The following is a 27,348-nucleotide window of genomic DNA, read 5'->3' on the forward strand; positions in this document are numbered from 1 at the left end:
CGCCGCGTCCCGCCCACGCCAGGCCCACCCTATGAGCCCCACCTGGGGTGGGGGGCCGCTTCTGGCAGAGAGGGCAACCAGCTCCACCTGAGATGGGCGGGGCCGGTGGGATCGTGCGCCTCTGGCGGGCGAGGCTGGGCACAGACCTCCAAGGCCCCAGCTTCAGGCCAGCCTCTGCCCCTCTCTCCCTTCCGCCTCTCTGTAGGTGGCCTGCACACCCCTTGTGGCCAAGGGCTGCCGGGACCCTTCCAAATCCCTCCGCGGCTGCGGGGCGGGGCCTTGCCACGCTGATCCTCAGGCTGGAACGCCCTTTCAGGCCTCTGCCTCAGTTTCCCACTGGCCCATCACTGTTGGAGGGGAAGGTGGGGGTGGGCTGGGGTCCCCCCTGCCCCACAAGGAGACTCAAGATGCTGGAGATCTGTGAGACAGTTTTATTGTCTCTCCAATTAGATTCCACCCCTATCCACACCTCCATCCTAAAGGGGTCTAGGGGAGGTTGCCCCAGCAGGGGCCCCGTCCCCACCAGAGCCTGGACACCAGATCTCTCTGAAGCAGGGGTTTTGGCTTTCTGGGTGCTCCCGCCACCTCTCTCGGGCCTGTCCGTGCTCTGGGCTGGGCGGGCAACTCGACTATTCCTCCAGTCCTGGCCCTGGGGCCATGAGTGTCTGGGAACCGTCCAGCTGCCCGTGTGTCAGTGCGGCTTGGGGATGTGGCCGTCCACGTAGAAGTTCCTGGTGATCTTGGGCAGAGTGAATTCAGCCCCTTCCAGCTCTGGCGTCAGCACGATCTGGCAGCCCAGCCGGGAGTTCTCTTGGAGGAGGGGGGCCATGTCCAGCATGTCGTCTTCCCTGGGGCAAGGGAGGCAGCTGGTTATTAGTGGGTCCAAGGGGTATGCTCTCCCGACGGCAGCCGAAATGGGGAGAAAAGCTGGGGCTTCCCTCCACTGCTGCCCAGGTGGACCTCTGGGCACCTGGGAGGCAGAGGCTCAGGGGCTAAGCCCTGCAGCCCTGGGCTGGGAGGGGCCACCCTGCTCACCTCTCCTCAGGAGGAGGCAGAAGGTCCAGGTGGTCCTCACTCACATACACATGGCAGGTAGAGCACGCCAAGGAGGCTTCACAGGCCCCTGGGGGCAGGAAGTGAGGGGGTGTGGGTGAGGGGCTCCCTCAGACAGAAGCCATTCAGCGAAAGACATAAAGGAGGATCCCTTTGTTTTGGCACGTGCCCCTCACCTCTCCCTCCCAGGCCTGCACACCCACTCTGTACACCCTCCACCCTGTCATTTACTTAGCTGGCTGTTCCCGACCTGCTTGTGGGTTTTGCAAAGGCATGTCCTGGGTGTCCCGTCTCCCCAAGACTCCGCAGCAGGCTGAGCGCCAGGCTGGGTACCTGGGACCATTAATGAGCATGGATTTGACTGCAGTGTAGCAGAGAGGGGACGGGCCAGGCAGGTTCCCTGCAGCCCGTGAGCCCTCACTGCGACCCTGCCACTTTGCTGGGGGCTTCCCTACTGTTCCTGAAGGGAGGACTAGCTCACTCAGCATCTAGTGCTGCAGCAGAAGGGGTCAGGGAATAAGGGTTGAAAGATGCAGAATGGGGTTTTCTGCTTGCCCCTGGACACAGTCCCAACTTTCTGACTGATCACTGGGAACTGTGCTTGGATCATGCCCCTCCCGACCTAAAGCCTTCCAAAGGGTTTTTATAGCTGGAATAAAATCCAAAGCCCTCCACTCAGTCCTTGGGATCCTCCCACCTCCACAGTCAGGCCCTTCAGCTGCACTGGCACTCTCATCAACTCCAACACACGAAGCTCATCTTTACCACAGAACCTTTGCACTTGCTGTACTTTTGACCTGGAATGCTCTTCTCATCACTCTTTCCATGGCTAAGTCCCTTTTGTCTTTGGGGACTCAACTGTCCTCCAAGTCACGCATCTATTTCTTGTCCTTCCTCCGACCCTTGTTTAATTTCTGGATAGCATTTATCAGTCTCAAGTTACTGTCATAATTTCAGGGTATACCTGTGCTCTGTCAACCTGCCCTCTTCTCTGTACTTAGCGCTGAGCCTGGCGTGTTGTAGATGCTCAAGAAATACTTGTTACAAGTGAATGGGACAGAATTCTCCTTTCTTGGTGTTCCCGGTGTGGCTCAGTAGTAACAAACCCAACTAGCATCCATGAGGATGCGGGTTCCATTCCTGGCCCTGCTCATTGGGTTAAGGATCCAGTGTCGCTGTGCGCTGCAGTGTAGGTCGCAGGCGTGGCTCAGATCTGGCGTTGCTGAGGCTGTGGCGTAGGCCAGCAGCTACAGCTCCTAATCTACCCCCAGCATGGGAACATCCATATGCCTGAGTGTGATCCCTCCCCCTCCCCCGGCAAAAAAAAGGATTCTCCTTTCTCTTCCAGACAGGTTGGACAATGAGGATGGAGCTGCAAGGCAGCCTCCTGACCCATTGGTGACTAGTTTGCCCACCTTCCCTGTCTCTGGGGAAGAAAACTGTCTGGGCCTTGAAACTCTAAGTAGTCCCCAGGCATCTCTTCCTCAGCCCTCTTTCCCAGTTAGCATCTTTACCACATGAGACAGAGATTATCGAATATAATTGTCCCAACTGGAGTGCCTGTCATGGTTCAGTGGAAATGAATCTGACTAGGAACTATGAGGTTGTGGGTTCGAATTCCTGGCCTCGCTCAGTGGGTTAAGGATCTGGCGTTGCCGTGAGCTACGGTATAGGTCGAAGACTCGGCTCCAACCCCACATTGCTGTGGCTCTGGTGTAGGCCAGCGCCTACAGCTCCGATTAGATCTCTAGTCTGGGAACCTCCATATGCCTTGGGTGCGGCCCTAGAAAAGACGAATGGAGAAAAAAAAATTTGTTCCAATTATTTACTGCATACCAACTGCATGCCACATACTACACACAAGCTCTTTTAATCTTCACAGTAACCCAGTGAGACAGGAATTAAATTATTACATTTTACAGATGAGGAGGCCTAGAGATGCTAAGTACCTTGGTCAGGGTCATATGGTTGGCAACAGCAAAATCTGAACACAGGCCACTTGCCTCAAAAACCCATGTTCTAATCTCTATCATGAACTGCCAGCCACTGGATTCCAGAATAGAACTTAAGGTATGTCTGCATGACCAGCCACCACCCCCACATCCCTCCAACTCTTCCCCACTGATGATCAAATTAGCTTCCTATTCAAACACGCAACAAATAATTCTTTTTTTTTGTGGCCACATCCCTGGCATGTGTAAGTTCGAGGGCCAGGGATTGTACTGGTGCCACAGCTGTGACCTGTGCCACAGCTGCACCAACGTCAGAGCCTTAACCCACTGTGCCACAAGGGAACTTCCCCTGTATACTTTTTTAAAAGACCACTCGTCCCACTTGCTCATGCTATAATTATATGTTTACGATGAGATTATTTTCTTATTAGGCTGAAATATGAAATGACAGGGGCTCTATCTGTTGTTTACATTGCTACCTGCCACTCAGTAGGTGTTCATTACTCATAGAAGAGCAGCACAGATTAGTGGTTAAGTAGGCTGGGTTTAAACCTAGTTTTGCTACTTATTTGACACTGGACCAGGTCTGCTAAACCTGGGGCTCAGCCTCCTCACCTAAAAAACAAGATAACATTCTCCCTTATTGCATAAAGTTGTCATCAAATAGATTCAATCAGTTAGTATTAACTTGATTAATGTCTGCTATCAATATCTTTCTTTTAACAAATGCTGCTCTAATACCTGCTGCATCTAAAGACCATGATAGGCAACAGCTAAGTGTAAACAAGGTAAAGAGCATTTCAGATCTCATTCTGGGAGAGAGGACAAAGGAGAAAACAAAACAATGACAAGTGCTATGGAGACAGTAAAACACATGGACCTGACAGAGTTACTGGGGACGTGGGGACAGACTGTCAAGAAGATGATGTTTACATTCGACCTGAAGGATGAGAAGGAGCCAGAAGATCTGGTGGGAAAGCACTTCTGATGGAGTAGCAAATGCAAAGGCCCTGAAGCAGGCATGAACTTGACTGAGGAACAGCAAGAAAGTCCGTGTGTGGAGTTCCCCTCGTGGCACAGAGAAAACCAATCTGATTAGGAACCAAGAGGTTGCGGGTTTGATCCCTGGCCTTGCTCAGTGGGTTAAGGATTCAGCGTTGTGGTGACCTGTGGTGTAGGTCGAAGACGCAGCCTGGATCCTGCATTGCTGTGGCGTAGACTGGCAGCTGTAGCTCGGATCGCACCCTTAGCCTGGGAACCTCCATATGCCTAGGGTGCGGCACTAAAAAGCAAAACAAAAACAAAAACCAGTGTGGCTAGAATAGAGAGAGGAAAAAGGAAGAGAATACAAGCTCCTGTGGGGCATGAGCTTTAGTAACCTCTAGTAAATGCTCAATAAATGAGGGTTAAGATGGCAGGAGATGAAACCGTGGTAAGTCTTAAGTTTAAAACCACGTTTGGTGGGAAGCCATGCAGGGTTAAGTAGTGGAGAATCATATCTGTCTTGTGGAGGTTTTTAACGAACGAGTAAGGGCCTCCTCAGTTCCCTGTGCCCGGCTCCCACCTTCTAGGTCCACCCCATGGCGCTGGGCCAAGTGGAGAACATTATCCCCGACTCTGCCGCTCACCGGAATCCGCTGGCCTGATCGGTCTACGAACACCACGTTCACCCTGGGGACAGATGAGGGTGAAGATGCCTTACTGGATGACGGACCCAGGGGCCGGGTGGAATTTAGGGTTAGGAAGTCGGGTTTGGGGCTTGATGGACAGGGGAATAGGCGATGCAGAACCGGGATGAGGCCACAGCCTCAAGGCAAGATGGGGACCGGAGAGGGCTCGTGAAATCAGTAATGGGGGATTGGCTCCCGCACTCACACGTCCCCAAGCCGCTCCGGGCCGCCGGCTTCTTCCTCCCCCGCCGGGCGTGAGCCTGTAAAACACAGTTGCGTGAGAGGCCATGCCACACCCGGCTGGCGTTGGATGGGTTAACGCTGGCCGCCCGAGGTACCCCAGGTACCTGTCGCCCGGAACTTCCTAGCTATCGCTGGTGCTGCCGCCTCCCCAGACCCCAAGATGCCCCCGGGCCGACTCCACCATGCACCCCTGGCCGCCCGCAGCAGGAACCCAGCATTCACGCCTCCCCAGGCCACGGAGGCGGCCATGACAGGCATCAGGTGACCCAGGTACTAGGCATGCGCTGTGGCAGACGCAGGCGCCAAGGGCCCGTAATCACCCTAATATAAGCGTCGGGCTAGTTATGTGTGTGCGCATGTGCGGCGGCGCGCGCGAGGGAAGGAAGTTGAAGCAGACTGCCAGGGTGGAAGGGCGCTGGGTAGGCTCGGGTGCACGCAGACCTGCACGGCTAAGCAGCTCTCCCACCCAGGCCCACTGTTTGTCCCAAGAACAAGACAGCTCTGCTTTCTTTAAAACCATTTACTTACAAACTTTAATTCAGCAAAGGTCTGTGTGAGAAGACTGGGAAGAGAATACCCGCCCCGTGGAGTGGATGCGGACCCCCTAAGTCAGGGGAGGGAAGCTGGTGGCCCATCTGGCCAGGGTCACCTCAGGCCAAGAGGCCCTGCTGGTGAGCAGGGGCAGAGCTTATCAGCATGTTGTTGAATTTTCCAGCACTGGGCCAAAGGGAGGCCAGCTCCGGGTGATCTGGCTTGGGGATGAAGAGGCAGAGCTCATCTTCAAAATGGGGGAGACAGCGGAGGCTCAGTGAGATGCACAATGCCCTAAAGAGGACAGGTTGAAGCCAGCAGAGAAAGCCCATCTCTGCACCTAGGCCTGGGCAAGAGGGCTGGTGGGACTGGTTTGCCAAGACCACAGTTTTGGCCTTCTACTGTCCCCACGATAAGGAACCCAGGGTAGAGAGGGCCAATCCCCAGGTCAGAGCCATTTGGTCCTGAGTCAAGCTTCCAGAGCTCAGCATCCGAGAGGCTCTGGCCAGCAGGGCCGGGGGCCTGGGCCTGGCATTTAAGGCATCAGAAGGTGAGGGGACTGTGGAAAGGAATGAGGGACCTGGAACTGGAATACAGGTCGGAGAGGGCAGGAGACAGCCATGCCTGCAGCAGATGTGGGAGAAAGAAAAAAGGGCTGAGCCATCTCAAACCGAAAAGTGTGGAATGGAGACCCAGACATGCTGGGCCTTGAAGGAATCAGAGCTGGGGATCATCCTGGATTGTTTAAAAAATAATAAAAATTAGAAAAGGAAACCAAAGTCAATTGTCAAAGTTAAAAAAGGGGGACAGTCTCTGATCCTCACGGGAGGTCAGGGAAACCTCCAAGGCACTCGAAAGGCCAAGATACAGGAGTGACGAGGCAGGAGTGGGCTCCCAGAGAGACGGACACAAGTGGACACAGGCGGACGTAGGGGTGGGGAGAGAGAGCAGGCCGCGCCTTTTCCCTCTTAAGGCTGCAGGGTTTCCACACTGGGAGCAGGCCAGAGGTGCACAGTGGCCCCCAGGCTCCCCTACACTCCTTAGGCTCCTGCTGGTTGGTCAGCAAAGTCTTTCAGAGATTTTTCTATGACCGAAAGGAAAAACAAAAAACAAACAAACAAACAAAAAAAAAACCCACAAAATAAAACACCAGAAAACCCAAAAGCGATTTGGTGCAGGCCCTTGAGCATCTCCGGCACTGGCCCCTCAGAAAATCCTCTTGCGCTTCAGGTAGGAGTCTGCGTAGTGGCCACCAAGGCCCTGGGAGTGCTGGCCCACGTAGCTACCTTCTGGGCTCGGCTCAGGCGAGGGCAGCAGGTGGGCGAAGCTGCGTTTCTGGCCACCCAGTGGGGTCTGAAGACAGAGGGGAAGGGGTGGTGGGTCAGGGGCCACCCAGGGGCCACTGCTCCCCAGCCCTGCACATCCCCACCCCCTGCCCGTACCTTCAGCAGGTGGCTGTGGCCGTTGGGCCCAGGGCTGAGGCCGAGAAGCCCTTCTCCAGAGCCCAGTGGGGAGGAGCCGACCACCTGGGAGAAACAGGAGTAATGTAGGATGGGAAAGAAGGCAGCCCGAAGAGCAGATGCAAGAGTTTCAGGTTCAAATCTTTTTTTTTTTTTTTTTTTCCTTTTTAGGGCCGCACCCAAGGCATATCACAGGGAGGTTGCCAGGCTAGGGGTCGAATCGGAGCTACAGCTTCTGGACTACACCCCTGCCACAGCAACGCCAGATCCGAGCCACATCTGTGACGTACACCACAGCTCACGGCAATGCTGGGATCCTTAACCCACTGAGCGAGGCCAGAGATCAAACCTACAACCTCATGGTTCCTAGTTGGATCTGTTTCTGCTGAGCTACGAAAGGAACTCCACAGGTTCAAATCTTGCTGCTGCCATATACTAGCTGTGAGACTAAGGGAAGATTACTTCATGTCTCTGGGCCTCAGTTTCCCCATCTGTGGATTGGGGCTAATACCACCCAAGTCCCAGGCTGCTGAGGGAGGATGTGAGAGGAGGCCATGTTGGGCAGTAGGAGATGCAAGACAGACTGGGGTGGGGGGCCTGTTTCAGCTCAGCCCTGTGGGCCCTGGCATCCTGGCTATCCCAGGAGACCTGCGTTTAACTGGGGAGGCTCCTTACCTTGTTAAGGTGGCTCTGCTTGAGGCCAGCCTGCAGGCCACTGGTGAAGTAGGAAGTGGGTGAGCCCGAATAGAAGTGGGAGAGGGGCCCACTGCCACCTCCACCACCCCGTTCGCCAAAGCCACTGGGTGGAGGGGACATCTGCAGAGAGGGGACTGGCTGAGTGAGACAGAACACTGCACTATCACCCACTTTCAGAGATTTCCCCAAATGACTCTGGGCTTTGGCCAACAGGATAGTGGGGAGACAGTGCCAGTAGAGGGGTCTGCCCTCCCTTCCTCCTCTGGGGAACCTTGGAACCCCAGAGCACAGGCTGGCCTGCTGGTGGAGGGGGCGGTGAGCTTCACGTAGAGCAGATAAGTCATTGCAGGAAGCCACCATGGACTGCTGAGCTGCAGCCGAGTTGCCAGGTGACTGACGAGTACCACCTACCCACCACCCCGCAGAACAGTGAGAAATTAAAAAAAACTGTTTGCAGTACTCAGCCACATTGTGGCAGAACTGCTTGTTAGGCAGCAAGCTAACTGATACACCCGGGACATGGGATGGAGAGAGTGGCTCTTACTTTGTGTCGGCTGGGTCCGTGAGGCCCTAGGGTTGGCTCCCGTGGGTGGGAGAAGAGCCGCCGGGGTCCCACATCCTGCGTGAAAGTGGGAGAAGCAGGTTGGGTTGGGGTCTGTAACAAACCTCACCCTTGATTCAATTCCATGGCACAGCTGTCAGCAGCAAAGTCAGCCCCCTCCAGAAGCGGGTCAAACTCTAGTGTGTGAGGGCAGACTCAGACTGCCGGGTCAGGCAGTGAGACAGAAGGGGTGCCCTGTCCCAGGGGGTGGTTGCACCTGGGCCCCAAGGGGACTGCTGTGAAGGCATGTGGCCCCCATGGGGCCAGGGGTTGAGTTTTCAAGGCAAGCTTGGCATCCAGGCTGTGCAAACTCTTGTGCTTTTTTTATGCCGGCACTGGCCATTTCTTTTGGTTATGTTTTTGGCTTGTTTTTTTGCTTTTTAGGGCTGCACCTGTGGCACGTGGACGTTCCCAAGCTAGGGGCTGCAGCTGCTAGACTACACCACAGCCATGGCAGCACCAGATCTGAACCACGTCTGCGACGTATCCTGCAGCTCACAGCCAACACCAGATCCTCAACCCACTGAGCAAGGCCAGGAATCCAAACTGCATCCTCATGGACACTATTTGGGTTTGTAACCTGCTGAGCCACAATGGCAACGCCCTCAGTTATGTTTGGTGTGGGCCAAACATAACACAGGCGGCCAGTCTGCAACGTCTGACCCAGTGGAAGCTGGAATTAAAGATGGAACAGGGACAGAGGCAGGAATCATGGTGGGGGGATAGGAGGGTAACGGAAAGAATAGAGAGGCAGTTGAGCCCTGCCTCTAGGGAGAAACTGATGTGTGGTCTAAGGCCTCTTGGGAGAGAAAGACTGACAGCAAGCAGGGTCTGACGATGCACAGACAGACAGACAAGAAGCTTAAGGGCAGGGACCGTGTCCTGCATGTTTCCCGCCGTCTCCTTAGCGCTCCGCCTGGCACAGTCAGTGTCGGTTTGGAGAACGACCTGCTCCCGGGGGAAGAAGGGCCACGGCAGGTGGCCTCTGGTACTCACCGAGGGGTAGTCGAAGCCATAGCTGTCGGGCAGCCCTGGCTCAGGGGGCAGGCGGGCGCTGGTGAGGGGGCTGAGCAGGCGGGACTTGAGCTGAAAGGCTTTGCTGCTGCCACCGCCACCACCTCCGGGGGCTGGGGGGTTAGGCAGGGGGCCCTCAGCTGGGCGGCGGCTTCTCCCAGCGCCTCCCCAGCCCCGGGCCTCCTTACCCGCCAGGTTGCTGGCCGGGAGCAGGCTGTGGAGGTTCAGGTAGGGATTCAGGGGGATCCGGAAGTCCTTAGGGGGCTCCCCCAGCAGCGAGACCTGTGGTGGGAGGGCCAGGTTCTTGAGGGGCCCTGGCAGGGGGGACCCTGCAGGGCAGGGGGCTGGAGTGATGCTGGGTGCAGGGTGGGGCCTTACCCCAGGGGGTGTTGGCAAAGGCCCGCTGTCTTTCTGGAGGCCTCTGAGGCCAGTGCCTCGAAGCCCCACAGAGGCAGGGGGTGGAGTGAGCTGGGGTGCTGGGGGACCCAGGCCCATGGTGTCCCGGTCACCCCCAGAGGGGCCAAGCAGTGGCGGCAGCAGGGGTGGTGGCTTCCCGCGCCGGGGCGGCAGCTCTGGGGGCAGGCCCCCTCCTACAGAGAGAAGGAGGGTATCAGCAGCCCAGCCACAAGGGACCCCACCCCCAAGGTCCCGAGAGCCTCTGCCTGGACCAGGGCTGGCCTTGGAGAGGGAACTATGCGCCAGACACTGAGCACAGCCTTGTAAACGCCTCAACTCCCATGAGGTGGGCACCCAGGCACTCAGCTGCCAGGTGATGACACCAAGACCCAGAGGGTTTGGGTCCCCTGCCCAAAGCTGCACAGCTGGGACTTGAGCATACCCAGCAAGGAAGGGGGCTCAGGAAGGGGAAGCGGGACGGGGCCCAGAGAGAGAGAGTAGGGTCTCTGTTACCTGCAGAGAGCTCCCCAAGGAGGGGGTTGGTCGGCTGGGCACCAGGCTGGAGGGTGCCCAGGGGAGAGTCTCCCAGGATCCCGGGTTTCTAGGGACAGAGCACAGTCAGCTGCAGAGGAGGGTGGTGGGTCATAAGACCCAGCACACCCAAACTCCAGCCCACAGACAGTCACAGGCAGACATGCAGGGTGCCTCCCAATGTTGTCTGCAACATTCCAGCCATCACCCACCTGGCCAGTGGTGACCCAGGGCCTCCTGCCTGCCTGAGGCACTGCTGAGACCCAGGGAACAAGGGCCACGCACAGCGCATCAGAGCCTGTCACCCCACGCTGTCAGTCACCATCAGATACACAGTGACGATCCTTCTTAGGTACCCTCTGTCCCACTGATTATCACGGATGCACAATATCGAACACAAAAAGCATGGTGACTCTAGACACACACGTGTGACAGCCACAAGTGGAGTCAGTCCCTCTTCGCCACACAGGGCCCAAGCCAACAGCCTCACCTTCTGTCAGTTACCATCAGACATGCCCCCACCATTGACTTGGCCCCAGTGAATCAAAACCAGACAAGGCAGTGTGTACGTCCATCCGTGTGTGTGGCCATGTGGTGGTGTCTGTGTCTATGTCTACGTGTGGGGCATCTATTCGTATGTGTGATCATCTCCATGGGTGTGTATTGAGGGAGTGAAGGCATGAGGCCACCCTACTCCCCTGTACAGCCTGGACTTTGAGTCCTGAGCACCTGCAATAGGCCAGGCCCCACAAAGGGCCCTAGGGACACAGTTCCCCAACCTACACCCCCACTGATGGTGAGCCACCTACTGGCAGGTACAAGTGGTATTGGGAAGAGAATTACGAGGGGCTGTGGGACATGTGCACATGAGGGGGGACCCTGTGGCCCACGGGCCTGCCATTACCTTCTGACTCTGGGTCTGCAGGGCGAGCTGCAGCAGCGCTGTGGACAGGGCGGGCCCGTTGAGCAGCGGCATGGTTGGGGGGGCACCCAGGAGGCCTAGGGAGACCCAGAAAATGGGAGGTGGTCCCTGGATGGAAACCCCCACCCCCTACCCATTAAACACAACCCTGGGCCTGTTGAGAGCAGAACACTGAAGCTCCCAGAGGGCCAAGTGGCACACCCAAAGAAAGGGCCTGGGAGAGGAGTATCACCAGGGAGGGATGGCCCCTCCCTTGGCTGCCCTGCCTCGATGCAGGGTGCTTCTCACCCCTGCCAGGGGCTCAGGAAACCAGATCCCTCTGGGGAGCACCACTCTCACCCCAGCCCCCGCACACAGGTGCCTGTCACTCAGAGCTCAGATGGGAATAGTCATGGGAAGTGCCCAGTTCTGCACCTGGCCCGTCTGCCTTACCCTGCTTGCCGCCTGCGCTGCCATGGAGCAGGGGGTTGAGCAGCAGCTGGAGGGAAGCCGAGGGCCCCAGGTTGTTGAGCAGCTGCAGAATGTTGGGCTCAGGCAGGAGCCCTTTGCCCCGATTGAGTGCCTGAGGACAGGAAGAGAGGGGCAGCTCAGAGGCTTGCCCAGTTCCCTGGCTTGCTCACCCCCACCCCCTGGGGCACCCTCCCCTGGGCACACACTCACCGTGGCCTGGGCAGCAATGAGTGCAGCCAGCATGCTGCGGCCAGGGGGCCCTGGGGCACAGAAGGAGACACGCAAGTGGCTGCCCCCCAGGGCCAGGCCATCAGCACGCTGCTGGGCCTCTTCTGCCATCTCTGCGGTCTCATACTCCAGCACGGCGAAGCCCTTCAGCTGCCCGTCCTGGCCATATGCCAGCTGGGGGGGGGGGCAGAAAGGCAGTCATGAGCATCTGGGTGGCAGGGACCACCATCACAGGAAGTGACAACTGTGACCAAATAAGAATCCCAATCATGACAGCGACCTGCCCCCCAGGGAGGTTGGCTTCTGGGCCGTGCAGTGTCCTGAAACTGGCTCCTGCATTAGCTCATCAAATCTGCTGAATGGCCTTGGGAAGCTGCCTCCTGCCCATTTTTCAGGGGGGGACAAATAAGGCTCAGAGAGGTCAGTGGGTTCCAAGTTACAGAGTTGGTGGGAGGGCAGAGTTGGGACCAGCATCACATAGGTCAGCTCCTCCCAGGCTCACACACAACCTCACTTAAGTATTCTGCCCAGGATCCCCAAGCACACGCTGCAGGGCTTGGAGACGGGGGCTGTGGGGAGAAGGAGCGGGTGGCTCTGGAATTCAGCCCAGCCGTAAACCTCAGCCCGAGGACACTGCAGCTGGGGCCGGGAAGGACATGCGGCATCTGGTGGTGTTGGGCTAGAGGGTGGGGTCACACAGCCCGTGAGTGGCAGGAATGTCCTCCAGGACTGAGACTGTTCCGGAAATGAGAAAGGGAGTGTGCTGCATACACAGTGTACTATGTATCGGTCACCCCCAGTGGGTTCTGGGGCGCCCTGGCAATCAAGCTCACACCCAGCTCAACAAAGACAAAGGCCACAGACAACCCCACATCAGTTCAACTCAGGCTTTGCTGCCAAGTGAGCCTGCCACCAACGCAGGAAAACAAAACTCTTGGTTTTCAGGGTGTTGTGGGTGTTGGAATTGTGGGCAGGGGCTGCTCCAGGGCAAGCAGAGAGTACCCAGCTGGGCCCTGTATGCCCATGGGCCAGGTACCATAGGCGCTGTTTCACCGAGGAAGGCCCAGTGCCTGCTCTGAGTGCCCAGGCAGGGCAGGCTCTGGCCTTCAGTCTACCTCTAGCCAGCACTTCACCTTCCCCACTGGCCAGGCCCCACGCCAAGGCCTAGATGTACTTCTCACAATCACACTCATTAGATGAATAGAGAGGGGTCAAAGGGCAACCAAGGCCACATAGCTCCTAAGTAGGGGGACCGAGGCTCACACCTCAACCTGCCAAACTCCCAACCCCAGCCTCCATCCAACCAGGATGCCCAATATGACTGGGCACTTCAGAGGCAGCCACCTCAATGTCAGGGATTCAGCAGGTGCTCAACAGAGGTCTGGTGAATGAATAAGTGGAGGAATGAGCGAGCAGCTGTTCACAATAACCCAGTCACAAAACACTGCCAGACCCATTTTTGAGATGGGGAAACTGCAGTTCGGAGAGAGAAGTCGTAGGAGTTCTCTTGTGGCGCAGTTGGTTAAGGATCTGGCGTTGTCACTGCAGTGGCTTGGGTTGCTGCTGTGACATGGGTTTGATGTCCGGCCTGGGAACTTCCATGTGCTGTAGGCTTTGCCAAAACAAAATGAAACACAACAAAAAGAGAGAGAGAATGTGTAAGTGGTCATGGCCCCACCATCCTCAATCTCCATGAGAGGATGTGTCCACTGAGATAGATTGTCTGTGTCCTGAGCCCTGCCCAGGGCCTGGCACAGAGCAGGCGCATAGTGGACAGAGCAGTGAGCAAGGGGAGGGGTTCCTACAGATGCCCGATTCCCCAGCACCCACACCCAAGCCTGCAGAGCTGGGGTCTGAGCCCAAGTACTGGTCTCTTCCAGAGGGACTGGCTCTCTGGAGTCAGGCTGTGGCATCTAAGGCTCTGCCACACCCTGCGCCACATGCCCTGGTGCATGTCAACTGACCTTTCCGTGCCTCAATGTCTCCCCACCTGAAAATGGGGATGATACCTGCCTCACCGGTCACTCACATGATGGAGGGATTGCAGGTGAGCCTGCTAAAGGAATGGCTGCCTTGGGGGCCTGAAGGTGAGACCATCTATCTGAGAACTCTCCAAGAGCCAGGCCTGCCCTATTCTCACCCCAACACAGCTGTACCAGGGCCTGGTGCACTCATAGAAGGGTCTGACAAGTGTGACTAGGCCAAATCAATGCACAAGTATTGGATCTCTTCTTACGGAGGAGGGAAATTGAGACTCAGTGAGTGGCTTGCCTGAGGCCACAGACCAGGGCTGGGATCTGGCCAAGTCCGACTTTCTGACTTCAAGACTTAAATGGACCGTGGGCTCCTCCAGAGTAACCTCCCCCCACCTTTTTGGGGGGAGCTTTTTAAGGCCACAGCTGTGGCATATGGAAGTTTCCAGGCTAAGGGTGGAATCGGAGCTGCAGCTGCCGGCCTACACTATAGCCAGAGCAATGAGAGATCCAAGTTGCATCTCTGACTTACATCACAGCTCACGGCAATGCTGGTCCTTAACCCACTGAGCAAGGTCAGGAATTGAACCTGCATCCTCATGGATACTAGTTGGGCTCATTACCACTGAGCCACAATGGGAACTCCCCAGAGTAGCCTCCTAGATGCTGGGTCAGGGGCCTGAGATCGAGGAGGTACTCAACGAACCCTGACGTGTGCAGCAATGGATATAAACTTGGGGTGAGTGGGCCTCGTGCAGGGGTGGATGTGAACTTGGGGTAAGCAGACTTTGCCACCATCTTTTACAAAGGCAGCCTTACTTGCATCTTTAAAGGGGCAGGGGGAGACAGTGGCTGGTGAAGTTAAGCAAGTCGCTAAAGGGTGTGTGGGGGATTTGAACCCCAGCCATCTGGCTCCTAGCTGGGCTGTCATCCACTGCACCACATGCCTTTCTAACAAGAACCCCATTCAAAGTGGCACTGCGGCTGCCTTACTGAAAGGGGACCCAAGAAATCAGGGAGAGCAGGTGACTCTAAAGGGCCACTCTGAGGGGCTCTGGGCTTCACATCTGCTCCCCCAGGTCCCTGAACCAGGCACAGGACTCACCTGGCAGAAGGTGGGTGTGTGGACAGTGGACAGTGCCCGGCGCAAGGCATCCACATCGCTGAAGCCAGGGGGCAAGTGGTCGACACAGAGGCAGCGGGAATGGAGCAGGGCAGGTGTCAGCTGCCCAGCGTCTGTCCAGTGCACATAGAGGGTACGTGGGCCCAACGGCTTGCCCAGAAGGTCCGACTTGGCACGGGCAGCAGAGTCCTTCTTCATGTACTCAGCAAAGCCGTAGCCCTTGGAGTGACCGGTGCGCTCACTGTAGACCAGGAAGCAGCGCTCCAGGCTGCCAAAGGGCCGCACCAGCTCCTCGAACTGCTGCTGTGTGAGGCTGGGGGGCAGGTTGGCCACGCACAGTAGGGCGTCCGTAGGCTGCAGCTGCACTGACAGCTCACGCTCCCGCAGGCGGCTCTGGTGGAAGGCGCTGATGGCAGCCTCAGCCTGCTCCCCATTCAGCAGGGTCACAAAGGCTATGGTGGAAGAATGTGTGGCGTCAGGGCTCCCAAGGGCCTGCCCCCTTCACCCTATGGCCACCCTGGCCCACCTCCCTCTAAACCACATGTGACCTCGTAATATGGAACCAGGACATCTCAGGCACCAGGCAACTGGAATAGTTACCAGCCTTGAGCAACCATAGCTGGAGCCTCCTGGCTCCTCCAGGAGTGCTCCTTGCAACACACAGTGATGCTCACCTACTACGCACCTGGTGCCATCCTAAGAATTACATTTATAACTCAGATGACACAGAGGGTATTGGCTATGCATCTGGTTATTGGAGCCTGGGTTTCAACTCCAGCCTCAGTGGCTTTGATGTCTTGTTTCCTCCTCTGTCAGATGGGAATAACTTACTCTTCACAGCCACTATTTTTCCAGTAAGGCAGTGGGCCAAGGGCAGTGCCCTGCCCAAATGGAGGAGCATGGACTTGAATCCAGGCAGGCGGGCTCCAGAACCCCACTCTACACTCCTTCCTGTCTTTCCAGGCCACTGAGACCTCTCATATCCAAGCCCCAGCCTCGCTCCCGTTGCCACTCCTGGTTTGCTCTGCACTCAGCAGCCACAGGGAGCTTTTCAAAACAAGAATCAGATTGCACCATGCCCCTGTCCAGTATGGAGCCTCTGTGGCCTGGCCTTGCTCACCTGCCATTTCAGCAGAGATGTCCCCTAGGCCCAGCACAGGACAGACCCTTGCCTTAACTTGTCTCTCATCTGGCGTGCCCATCGGGAGGCATCTGTGATGTTCCTCATCCAGGCCACCTAGCAGGAATCTGGGCAATGGGTGCCCCTTCCTAAGCCACCCCCCACAGCTGGCCAGTCACCCAAGCCTGTCTGGTCTTCTTCAAGATTTCCAAAACAACTGCAGTCCCTCCATTCCCTTGGCTTCCATCTGGTCCATGCCCCCTCTATCTCTGCTGAACATGGGGCCTGAAGTTCAGAAGACACTGGGCCAGGGGACTGTCATCCCCTGCTGCTAGCCCACCACAAGGTCCCACAAACCTGTCCCTTTGTATTTGTCCACAAAGCAGTACTTGAGTTCATAGTCGCTGAGCAGGTCGTGCACTTCCTGTGGAGACAGAAACCAAAGGACAAGGAATGACCAAGGGCTGAAGGGAGCAACCCAGTGCCACCTTCACGTGGTCCAGCTAAGAAGGCAAGTCGATTACCATCCCCATCTTACAAATGAGGAGACTGAGTCTCAGAGCAGTTACTTGGCCATGGAGGCCATAGCTGGCAGGGCAGGGGTTCAGAGCTTAGCTGCAGATGCCATGCTTTTTTTTTTTTTTTTTGTCTTTTTAGGGGCACACCCAGGGCATATGGAAGTTCCCAGACTAGAGACTGAATAGGAGCTGTAGCCACTGGCCTATGCCACAGCCACAGCAATGCCAGATCCAAGCTGTGTCTGCGACCTACACCACAGCTCACGGCAACACCAGATCCTTAACCCACTGAGTGAGACTTGGGATCGAACCAACATCCCCATGGATACTAGTCAGGCTCATTACCGCTAAGCCACAATGGGAACTCCCAGATCCCATGCTTTTAACCAACACAACACACTCTTTATTAGAGAGTCTATGGTAAGCCTGAGTTCAAGTCCCAGTTCTGCCATATGCCCACAGGGAAGTTGTTTAACCCATCTGAATCTTGGTTTGCAAGACAGACTCTTTCCAATGACCCTGCAAGTTATGAATTAACAAACCCATTTTGTAGATGAGGAAACTGAGGCTCAAAGAAGTGAAGGTCATGTCACTGTCAAAAGTCATGCAATTGTTCAAGGCAGCAGTAGGAATGCCCCCCATGGGTACATGACTGGGGACCTTGTGCACTTAATGAGCCCACTCTGTGTGGCTGCACACACTCCCAATTCCCTCCTACAGAAAGGGTTGCCTTCTTGTGAGCCAGCTGCAGGGGCGAGGTTCTGCGGCCTGATTGTGTCTGACACACTGCACCCTGCAGGAGAGACAGTGTGTTCCCAGCTGAGAGATGGTGGGCACTAGGATGGTGGCTGGCTCTAGAAACAAAGCAGACATGCTTAGTGGCACCTGTCCCAGGCTGTCCCCAAGTCACACCCCTCTCAACACTCCTAGGGCCCTACCAGCCATATGCCCACCCATGGCAGGGAGAGCCAGTGGCAGGTGTGCTGAAGGGACCAGAGGACAGGGATTCTCAACAGCAGGGATAAAGAACCCATTCCACGTTTGAAGGGCAGGGCAGACTAGATGCAATCTTCTTGGGTCCAAAGAACACTGGGAAGCCCTGCCCCATCTGGCCCCAAGAGAAGGGCACCCCTGGCCAGAAAATCAGCCAAGGTGGGGGGTGGGGCTCCATGGAACAATACCTCCCTTTTTCTGCAGGTCTATGACATGGGGACAGGAGGAGACGCCGTTTTTCCAAATTAGTCCTGAGGCCTCTGGGGACCCCAGGAGCTGCTACAACTTCCGGATCTACCTCTAAAAGGAGTTAATAAAGGCTTGCTATGGAAAGGCATATTTTAGTCAACCCTGAAACTTATGGATATGAGGTCCCACCACTCCGTGGTAGAGCAGGGAGCAACAGACATCCCCGTTTCAACAGTCCCAATCTAGTTACCCATTCACAATCCCCCAACACGGCCAAAGCTGCCCGCCCCCTGCCATTCCCCGCCCCCTTCAATCACTTGGTTTCTTCCAAGCCCATGGTCGCCCCTAGCAACGTCTTCCCTCAGTCCAAAGTTGGTTTCTCCCTCTATCTCCGACCCCCAGCATCCCGCTCTTGGTCTCTCCCGGCCACGCGTGGATCCCGCGCATGGACTCACCCACCGACGCCCCCACCCCAGGGCACGCCAGCGTTGGTGTCGCCCGGTTCCCCCCGCGCACGCGCACGGTGGTATTTCCCGCCACGCTCCTACAACGGCACCCCCCCAATACCTGGTTGGTCACGTCCCCCGGGAGGCCCCGGATCAGTATCTTGCGGCGGTTACGGAACTGGCGCTCGGTGTGTTCCAGGCGTTTCCGGATCTCCTCTGGATCTAGTGGGGGCAGTTCTTCTTCAGGTGCCCGGCGCTCCGCGGAATCATCAGCTTCAAGCTCGGCCCCAGCCTCCGGGCTCAGCGGGGGCCGGTGAGTAACGGACACGTCGGCCGCCATCTTGGGAAACCCGGCGCCTTCTGGGACCAGCGAGCCGGGGCGGAGCGGCATAGAGCGGCAACGAGGGTGCGTCCCCTGATTGGCCAAGAGAAGCCCCGCCCCCTTCTCGACCCCATCAGTCCATTGGGTAAATCCAGCCCGCCTCTCAAGAGGTCAAGCCGAGTCTGGGCCCTATGGGCTCCGCCCTTTTCCGCCATCCGACGTCACTCTTTGTACGCGCGGAGCAGTGGGAGAGCACTTCAGTGCAGATGGAGACAAGTCACAGTGTACTGATTTTAAAGCCTTTATTAGTGCGGAATTCGGGGATACCGCCAAGCCCCTGTCGTCTTTGCCTTGCAGTATCCCGAGGGTCCGAGGCTCAGGATCACTCTGCTGCCGCAGCCTCTTTGGGTTGCCTAGGACTCGTTTGGTTCACTTGATAAGTGTCACTCTGCTTCTGCACCCGGAAGACACACATTAAGGCCGCAGCGATAATCACCAAACCCAGGATCGCTAACACCCCCAGGCTAATGGTGATGGCGAGGGGATTCTGACCTGTGCAGGAAAGCAAGAAATAAATACGTGCCTCTCGGCCCCTCCTGAGCTTGTTTCGTCTAGAATAAATAAGCCCAGGAGTTCCCGTCGTGGCGCAGTGGAAACGAGTCCGACTAGGAACCATAAGGTTGCAGGTTCGATCCCTGCTCTCACTAAGTGGGTTAAGGATCCTGCGTAACCCTGAGCTGTGGTGTAGGTCGCAGACGCGGCTCGGAACTGGCATTGCTGTGGCTGTGGTGTAGGCCGGCAGCAACAGCTCCGATTAGACCCCTAGCCTGGGAACCTCCATATGCCGTGGGTGTGGCCCAAAAAAGGACAAAAGACAAAAAAAAAAAAAAAAAAAAAAGCCCCACGTAGGCTTATCTTGAAGTTCATCCTTATTGTAAGAATGTCCATGCCCCGTAAGCTGGCCACCTGGCAGTGGTAGTTACCACTGTAGTTTAATCTGAGGAGGAATGGGATCCCTACGGGCACCTTGAACGTGGAGCCCTCCTGCAAACACTATAGTTGGGGTTTCGGGTTGCCCCGGGCCTGACCATGCAGGATATGTATAGTTCTTTCCACATAAAGCGCTGAGGACATTTAGTTCGGTCAATCTTGGGGCCGTCTGTGGGAGTGCCAAATGATCAGTCACACTCAGCACACTCAAGGCAGAGTGGGGAAAGGGACAGTGAAATCTTCTCAAATTAAGGAAGCAGGCTATAAAGGTCAGAGTGACCTACTCACACAGGACATGCAACTGGACACTCTTGTTCCTGTGCAAGATCACCCCATGCATCTTGAGGGCAGCATTGCAGAGGAAGATACGCCTGTCGTCCCTCTCTGTGGCATTTAGCTGTCACTGGGTGGGCTGTCCAGGTGCTGTGGCTGGAATTCCAACCAGCGTGAAGAGTACTTGGGGTCCAGCAGTGCAAGTTACAATCACTATAGTCCCCTCGTTGACGTTATGCTCGCTCAGGGTCAGGTTGGGCCCCTGGAAGCCTAATGGCAGGGCATTGGCCAGGAGTTGGCTGACCACACACCTCCCTTGAGTGAAGCCCCGCTGCCACCCTCTTCCTTCCCCTCGAGGTATCCAGGATACGGCTTTATGCCACTCTGCAGCCCCTTCCCAGTTTGGGGCGCTCAGCCCCTACTTCTCAGAATACCTGGGCCCTGCCTCTCTGGAGGTTAATAGGAGCTCTTAGGCTCCGCCCCCTCGGGCTGTAGAAGCCCCGCCCCTCGCCTCTGGAGCTGTTTGGCTCCGTCCACGCTTACTTTGGATCGTCACGTTCTCCCGGGTCTCCAGGGTCTTGCCACCTAAGGTCATGTTGCAGACAATCTCGTGGGCGCCTTTCTGCTCTGCCTTCGCGGTGGCTGTGGCCGTGAGCCTGTCCCCGTGGCTCACGACTGCGGGATTCAGACTCTGGTTCCCCAGCGCCAGTTGGACTTGGGCTTCCGAGGCTGGGAAGACCCCATCCAGGGTGCACTCCACGGGCCACAACGTTTCCACTTCCGAAAACTGTGGGACAACTAGCCGAGGAGGGGTCACGGGCATGGCTTAAAAGAAAGGTGCGGTGTGAGTGGAAGGAGGTCTCACAGCCGTGGACGCCACTTTCCCCGTGACACTCATCCCCTCAAACCAGGGTCCTTCTTTCCCAGGATGCCTTGCTGCCTGGGTCACCCCCTTCCCAGGACACACACACACACACACACACACACACACAGCCTTCTCAAAAGTTCCCGCGAACACGAGCCTTCCATCTGCGGCTACCCCGCGCAGTGGCCAAGGGCATGTTTTCCCAGAAACCCTTGAAATCCAGGCCACCCCTTTCTCAGGAATCCCACGGCCGGGGCACCCCTACCCTGGCTCCGCTCATCACCCACCGTCTAGACCCTCCCCTCACCGAAGGTTTGGAGCTTTCTGGGGGCAGAACTGTTCTGGAACAGTCCCAGCCCTTGAGACCGCAGGTCCAATTCTGTGCGGCAAGAGAAATTGGCGCCGTGGTCGTCTCTGCTCGCGGACACTGTGACCGTGACTTCGGTGGGCTCCCCCTTTGCTGCTGGCTGCCGGCCCAGCTCTTCCTCCCCCTTGAACAGCGCCACCGTGAGGTGGGCCCTGGGAGCTCCGCCAGACAAGAGGCAACTCAGGAGGAGGGGCTTGTCCAAGGGGTGCCAGGGGGGCAGAGGGGCCAGTTCCACGCGCTCTGGGAACCCTGGGTTTGAGGGTGTGAAGGGGAGAGCAGAGTTTATCAGCCAGCCCAGCAGCACCCACCCTAGGGAGTGGAGAAGAGCCCAGCGTGGCCCAATTCAGAGCAGTGAACTTTATGCTAATAAACCTACAGGGCCTCAAGTGTGCTAGTATGAGTGTTTGCTCTTGTCACTAGCATCATGACTATTATTTCCTGTTTTGTCCGACACCTTGAAAGGCATTGAAATAATAGTTAGATTTTCTGTGCCCAAGAACTTCACTGTTGGGGGGGGAAGGAAGGAAGGGAACTAAAGTTTATGGCCACTTACGATGTTAATAGTAATCATAACATTTCCTGTTTATTTTGAGTTTTCCTTAAGACTTTTGAGATATCATCCACCTTCATTCTCACAGAATCCACTCTTATTCTTTTCTTTTATGGATAGAGGAACTGAGGCCTAAAGAGGTGAGGGTAAGGTAATCCACCCAAGGACGAATGGCCAGGAGGAAGGGGCAGAGCCAGAGTTAGTGAGTTTCCAAAATTCCAGACCTGTGTGTCTACCCATCTCCTTGATATTGGGTCTAGGAACTCCCCTGACCTCTCCTCCCAGTTTCTGGCCTGGACTGTGATCTTGGCCTCTCCTAGAGCTTAGTCCAGCCCTCCCCAACCAGCCTCAGGCACTTAAAGCTCTCACAAGTGCAACTGTTGGGGCACCCTCTCAGGGTGCTCTGCACAGTCCCAGGGGACTTTACAGCCCCAAGCTGGGCCCTCTCCCAGCTGCAGTGGCCCTCAAAGCACACATATCAAACTGTAGGCCTCCTTTGGGGAGCATCTCTCAAGCCTGGGTCTCAATAAGCCACACAGAGGCCTATGGACTGGGTACTATGGAAAATATTTAACATTGGACTATTTACAATTTTGCAATATTTAACAATGGAGTTCCCTTGTGGCTCAGTGGGTTAAGGATCCAGCCTTATCACTGCTGTGATGCAGGTTTGATCCCTGGCCTAGGAATTTCTGCATGCTGAGGATGCAGCCAAAAATAAAAAATAAAAACAAAACCAAAAATCACAAACAACAGGAGTTCCCGCTGTGGTGCAAAAGGATGGATAGTGTCCCTGCAGTGGCAGAGATGAGGGTTTGATCCCTGGCCCGGCTCAGGGGTTGAGGATCTGGTGTTGCTGTGGCTGTGGCATAGGTTGAAACTCCAGCTTGGATTCAATCCAAGAACTCCATGTGCCATAGGGCGGCAAAAAAAATAAAGATTACAAATAAAAATAAAACATAATATTTGGAGTTCCTGTTGTGGCTCAGCAGTAACGAGCCCAACTAGTATCCATGAGGACATGGGTTCGATCCCTGGCCTAGCTCAGTGGGTTGAGGATCTAGTGTTACCCTGAGCTGTGGTGTAGGTCACAGATGCAGCTCGGATCCCAAGTCACTGTGGCACAGGGCAGCAACTGCTGCTCCGATTTAACTCCTAGCCTGGGAACTTCCATATGCTGCATGTGTGGCCCTAAAAACTAAAGTAAATAAATAAATAAATAAATAAATAAATAAAAATAACATTTAACAAGGAGGTGCCCACATTAACCTCTGGTTAAGGGGTAATGGTATGCTGGCACATGCTAATAATGCTTGGGCTTTCAGGAGGTGGGGTGGGCAATCCCTGACACGAAGCATTTGCCAATTTCTGTGGTATAATAAATACACCCACTTTGGCTGATTTCAAGCTACTCAGAGTTGGGAAGAGATGAGCACAGTAGGTTCTCATGAGCCAGGTCCAAGAGGCTCCTACACAGTCTGGCCAGAGGCATCTCATAGTCACACAGGGATACACATAGGCAAACTGTTACACACACACAAATAAATGTACACAGAAATACAAAAACAAATAATGACGTCCTTACACAGACATCCGCATATATGTCACAGCCACAGTAACACCAGATCCAAGCCACATCTTGCAAACTTCACTGCAGTTTGTGGCAAGGCCAGATCCTTAACCCTCTGAGCATAGCCAAGGATCAAACCCACATCCTCACAGACACTATATCAGGTTCTTAACACACTGAGCCACAATCGGAACTCCCTATCAGGGCTTTTGAATGAGCACCTACGTGTCAACACTTAAAAGAGCAGCCATTCATCTACAACATTAGGTAGGTGGAGGTTTGACATTTACCCCTTTTAAAATATTTTTTGATATTGAAGCCATATGAATTTATTACCTGCCATAAAAATCAAAATAATAAGAAACATGAGATCTCATTTTTAAAATGCATGTAGTTTCGGCTGTGGCACAGTGGGTTAAAAATCCAACTGCAGGAATTCCTCTCCTGGTGCAGCCAAAATGAATCTGACTAGGAACCATGAGGTTGTGGTTTCAATCCCTGGCCTCGCTCAGGGGGTTAGGGATCTGGCGTTGCTGTGAGTGGTGTAGGTTGTAGATACAGCTCAGATCTGGCATTGCTGTGGCTGTGGTACAGGGCAGCTGCTGTAGCTCCGATTACACCCTAGCCTAGGAACCTCATATGCCTCGGGTGTGGCCCTAAAAAGACAAAAAAAAAAAAAAAAAAAAAAAAAAAAAAAGAATCCAACTGCAGTGGCACCTGTCATTGTGAAGGCACAGGTTTAATCTCTGCCTGGCACAGTGGGTTAAAGGATCCTGCATTGCTGCAGCTGTGGTATAGGTCACATATGTGGCTCAGATTCAGTCCCTGGCCCAGGAACTTCCATGTGCCATGGGTGTGGCCATTAAAAAAAAAGTTGGAGTTTCCTATAGCCTACTGGATTAAAGATCCAGCATTGTCACTGGTTACTCCTGTGGCTTGGGTTTGATCCCTGGCCCAGGGAATTCTGCATGCTGTGGGTGTGGCAAAAAAAAAAAAAAAAAAAAAGCTTGTTGGGACCCAAATAAATTGATTTCACAGCTGCTGCCTTGGCAGGTGGTTGGGATGCACCTCTCTCTCTCTCTCTCTCTCTCACACACACACACACACACACCCTCCAGACCTGAGCTCTGGGTCAGAGCCCTAGTCCATTCCTGCAAACTCAGTGCCCCCCCCACTGCCCCCCATCCCCTGCACTACTGGTCATCTACCCCCACTACTGCCCGAGGCCAGCCCCACTTCCAGGCACAGCCACTCACGGTAGATGGTGATGTTAGAGGATCTTACTATCTGGAAGTCATCGCAGAGGCCAAAGCAGAAGAACTGGGTGTCACCAGTCACATTGTTGAGTTGGAAGGCTGCCCAGCCCCGGCCACTGCCCACCGGCTCCCAGAGTAGGTACGTCTCTACGGAGATGAGTTTAGCATGGAGGCAATCTGTACTGCAGTTTACCAAGACAGACTCTCCAGGAAGCACTGCTGGGGGCTGCAGCTCCACTCTCATCTGGAACTCCTGCCCCTGAGCACCTGCAAGAATTAAGGGAAACTCTGCTGGGGGCTCCAATGCCCCGCAACCCACGCATCCCATCTGCAGCAGGCCCCACCATTCGGCACCTCCTCTTGTTGAGATGGTCCCTGCCTTCCAGGTGTTTCGGTTTAGTGGAGAAATACATTCAATGAACCAGGAACGCAAGAGAACTGGGACAGAGGCCAGAGGAGACCCTGATCCAGTCACCAGGAGAAAGTGAGTCAGGGAAGGCCTCCTGGAGGAGAGGACCACTGTGGCCAGTTTTTTTTTTTTTTTTAATTTTCCCACTGTACAGCAAGGGGGTCAGGTTATCCTTACTTGTATACATTACAATGTGGCCAGTTTTAAAGGTTTAAGGAGTTATCCAAGTGAAAGGGTGATCCTGGCAGCTGGAAGAGCACAGGCAGAGGTGGAGGCTCCAGATGGAGCAGGGAGAGGTGCAGGTGTGCATGTGTGTTTTCGTGTTTGCATGCGTGTTTTCGTGTTCGCATGCATGTATGTGCATTTGTGTGTGTGTGTGTTTTGTGGAGGTGGCGGGGAACAAGTCAAATGCAGGGTTGGGCCTTAGGGAGCCCTGAGGGCTGAGTGCAGGAGCCATCACTCTCTCCCAAGGACATTGGTGAGCCCCCCAGCAGATCAGAGCTAAAGAAGCGTAAGTTGGGAGTTCTCTGATGGCCTAGCAGGTTGAGGCTCCTGCGTTCTCACCGCTGTGGCTCTGGTTGCTGCTGTGCTGCTGTCCTGGCCCAGGAATTCCCACATACTGCCTGTGTGGCAAAAAAGAAAAAAAAATATACAAAAAAACCCAAAGAGAGAACCTGAAATAAACGTTGCAACTCTCATTTAAAAAAAAAAAAAAAAAAGCGTAAGTTACCACAGCCCCAGGCAGCAGGGTGTGAGATGCTCTGTGGGCCTTCCCCTCCCCTCCCAATTCCCCAATTCCAGCCCTCCCCTGTACCTCACCTGGGGGTAGTAGACAGGCAACTAGAAGCAGAGAGATGAGGAAAATCCAGTAGGCCCCGGACGGCAGCCACGATGGCACCATGGTGGCCATCCTGCAGGAGGAAGTTGCCTTAATGAGGTGCTGGCTACCACGGAGCAAGCGAGTCACCCAGGGGAAGGAAGCACAGTCACTGCAGTTACGAAGGCTGCAGTCCAGGGGCCGCACCTTGTCCAGTCCTGGGGAGGGGCAGGGGATACTCTGTCCCCCCCGGGGTTCCGAGTTGGGGGGCCCAATGGGGTGGAAGGCTCTGGCAAGCCTCTGAGAGGGCAGACCTCAGTTAAACCCTGATCCCACATGAACCCACAGGAAGTGCTAACACTATCATCTTCCTTTGTTAACAGCACTGGAAAGCCTTAGGGGGAGGGGTGTGAAACATCTTCCTGTTGAACTTTGGTGAAGTGGGGCAGATGCTCTGTCCCAAGCAGGAAGTTACTGGGGGATATTCAGACACTTGCCTCGAAGTGATAGATAGGGTGGGACTTCAAGGCAACATTTCAAGGAGGCAACCATGAGCAGACTTGAGGAGTTAGCATGAGATCTCAACCTTCCTGGGGGGCAAAGAAGAGATTTGGAGGTGATAATGAGAGACCGCCTAAGATGAGTGAAGCCATGACAATGAACAGAGCTCACACTGATTGGGCACTTGTGCCAGGCTCTGTGTTGGCTGCCCCAATGATTCCTATGGGGGCCACTTACCTTTGTTTATTTATTTATTGTCTTTTTTTTGCTATTTCTTTGGGCCGCTCCTGCGGCATATGGAGGTTCCCAGGCTAGGGGTCGAATTGGAGCTGTAGCTGCCAGCCTACGCTAGAGCCACAGCAACGCGGGATCCGAGCCGCGTCTGCAGCCTACACCACAGCTCACAGCAACGCCGGATCGTTAACCCACTGAGCAAGGGCAGGGACCGAACCCGCAACCTCATGGTTCCTAGTCGGATTCGTTAACCACTGCGCCACGACGGGAACTCCTATTTATTGTCTTTTTGTCTTTTTAGGGCTGTACCCGCGGCATATGGAGGTTCCCAGGCTAGGGGTTGAATCGGAGCTGTAGCTGCTGGCCTATGCCACAGCCACAGCAAAGCAGGATCCCTGCCGCATCTGCAACCTACACCATAGCTCATGGCAATGCTGGTCCCAGAACCACTGAGCAAGGCCAGGGATCGAACCCACAACCTCATGGTTCCTAGTCAGATTCGTTTCTGCTGCACCACAACGGGAACTCCCAGGGCCCCTTACCTTTGAGGGTCTTGGGGGAAGGTCCCCACATTCCCTGGGTGCAGTGCCGAGGTGGGGTGTGTGGAGATGGCTAAATCTGGAACCACCGTTTGCCAAGGGGCTATTTGTAACCCCTTCCCCCTATCCCCATCCCCCCTTGCCCTTCCCTCCAGAGAGGTGGTCTTTATCCAAGAGAAGGGACTGCGGGGTGGGGGTCGGGTGGGCATATCCCCTCCATCAGCTCCATTTCTCAGACCACTGACCTGTCTCCTGTGCCTCTGCTCTGAGCTCCAGAGAGGGACTTTGTTGAGGGCTATGATGGTGTTTTCCCCAGTGGCTGCGACACTGCATTCTCCCACCAGCTGAGCATGAGTGTTTCAGTTTCGCTACATCCTTGTCAACACTTGCTGTTTCCTATGTGCTTTTCCTCAGCATTCATCTACTCTCCGAATCCCTGAGGCCACACCTCCTCTCCTCTCACCTGGAACAAGCTCTTGCAATCAGATCTCTCCTTGCCTGCCCTGCCTCCGCCAAGTCCATTTCCCCCATGGTACTCAGAGAATA

At 55.2% G+C, this 27,348-nt stretch overlaps 3 protein-coding genes across 17 annotated transcripts; all 3 read right to left on the reverse strand.

Annotated features, from left to right (window-relative positions):
• Positions 1-417: 417 nt before the first annotated feature.
• FDX2 (ferredoxin 2) lies at positions 418-5,185 on the reverse strand. 7 transcript variants are annotated; one of them, XR_014837632.1, is made up of 6 exons: positions 5,023-5,185; positions 4,881-4,935; positions 4,634-4,676; positions 1,304-1,386; positions 1,036-1,123; positions 418-848 (listed from the first exon to the last, which is right to left on the reverse strand). XR_014837632.1 is itself a non-coding variant. In XM_085012977.1 (6 exons), exons 1-5 carry the CDS (start codon positions 5,174-5,176, stop codon positions 1,076-1,078), a joined length of 447 nt encoding a protein of 148 aa, XP_084869103.1. In that variant the 5' UTR covers positions 5,177-5,185; the 3' UTR covers positions 418-848; positions 1,036-1,075. The 7 variants fall into 7 exon arrangements, 5 of the variants coding, with proteins under 5 accessions (XP_084869103.1, XP_084869106.1, XP_003123266.2 ...); XM_085012977.1 differs by having other exon boundaries at positions 4,570-4,676; XM_085012980.1 differs by lacking the exon at positions 1,304-1,386.
• Positions 5,186-5,423: 238 nt separating this feature from the next.
• Positions 5,424-18,610, reverse strand: RAVER1 (ribonucleoprotein, PTB binding 1). Of its 4 annotated transcripts, NM_001444546.1 has the most exons (14): positions 18,231-18,471; positions 16,321-16,387; positions 14,826-15,295; positions 11,730-11,921; positions 11,502-11,631; positions 11,052-11,146; positions 10,130-10,217; positions 9,599-9,810; positions 9,409-9,502; positions 9,203-9,333; positions 8,150-8,224; positions 7,585-7,725; positions 6,892-6,975; positions 5,428-6,802 (listed from the first exon to the last, which is right to left on the reverse strand). In NM_001444546.1, exons 1-14 carry the CDS (start codon positions 18,447-18,449, stop codon positions 6,656-6,658), a joined length of 2,145 nt encoding a protein of 714 aa, NP_001431475.1. In that variant the 5' UTR covers positions 18,450-18,471; the 3' UTR covers positions 5,428-6,655. The 4 variants fall into 4 exon arrangements, with proteins under 4 accessions (XP_084865709.1, XP_084865708.1, NP_001431475.1 ...); XM_085009583.1 differs by lacking the exon at positions 7,585-7,725 and having other exon boundaries at positions 5,424-6,802; positions 18,231-18,610; NM_001444545.1 differs by having other exon boundaries at positions 9,203-9,502.
• Positions 18,611-18,719: 109 nt separating this feature from the next.
• Positions 18,720-27,114, reverse strand: ICAM3 (intercellular adhesion molecule 3). Of its 6 annotated transcripts, none has more exons than XM_085007680.1 (7): positions 27,048-27,114; positions 26,026-26,118; positions 25,531-25,622; positions 24,303-24,569; positions 20,867-21,175; positions 20,238-20,519; positions 18,720-18,983 (listed from the first exon to the last, which is right to left on the reverse strand). In XM_085007680.1, the coding sequence occupies exons 3-7, from the start codon at positions 25,619-25,621 to the stop codon at positions 18,814-18,816; spliced, it is 1,119 nt and encodes a 372-aa protein (XP_084863806.1). In that variant the 5' UTR covers position 25,622; positions 26,026-26,118; positions 27,048-27,114; the 3' UTR covers positions 18,720-18,813.
• Positions 27,115-27,348: the final 234 nt, after the last annotated feature.

Source organism: Sus scrofa, chromosome 2 (genome assembly GCF_054392235.1).
Source record: "Sus scrofa isolate SSC_HxYL_T2T_F1_AM1 chromosome 2, Sscrofa_HxYL_maternal_Yorkshire_Landrace_v2.0, whole genome shotgun sequence".
In the NCBI taxonomy this organism is placed as follows: Eukaryota; Metazoa; Chordata; class Mammalia; order Artiodactyla; family Suidae; genus Sus; species Sus scrofa.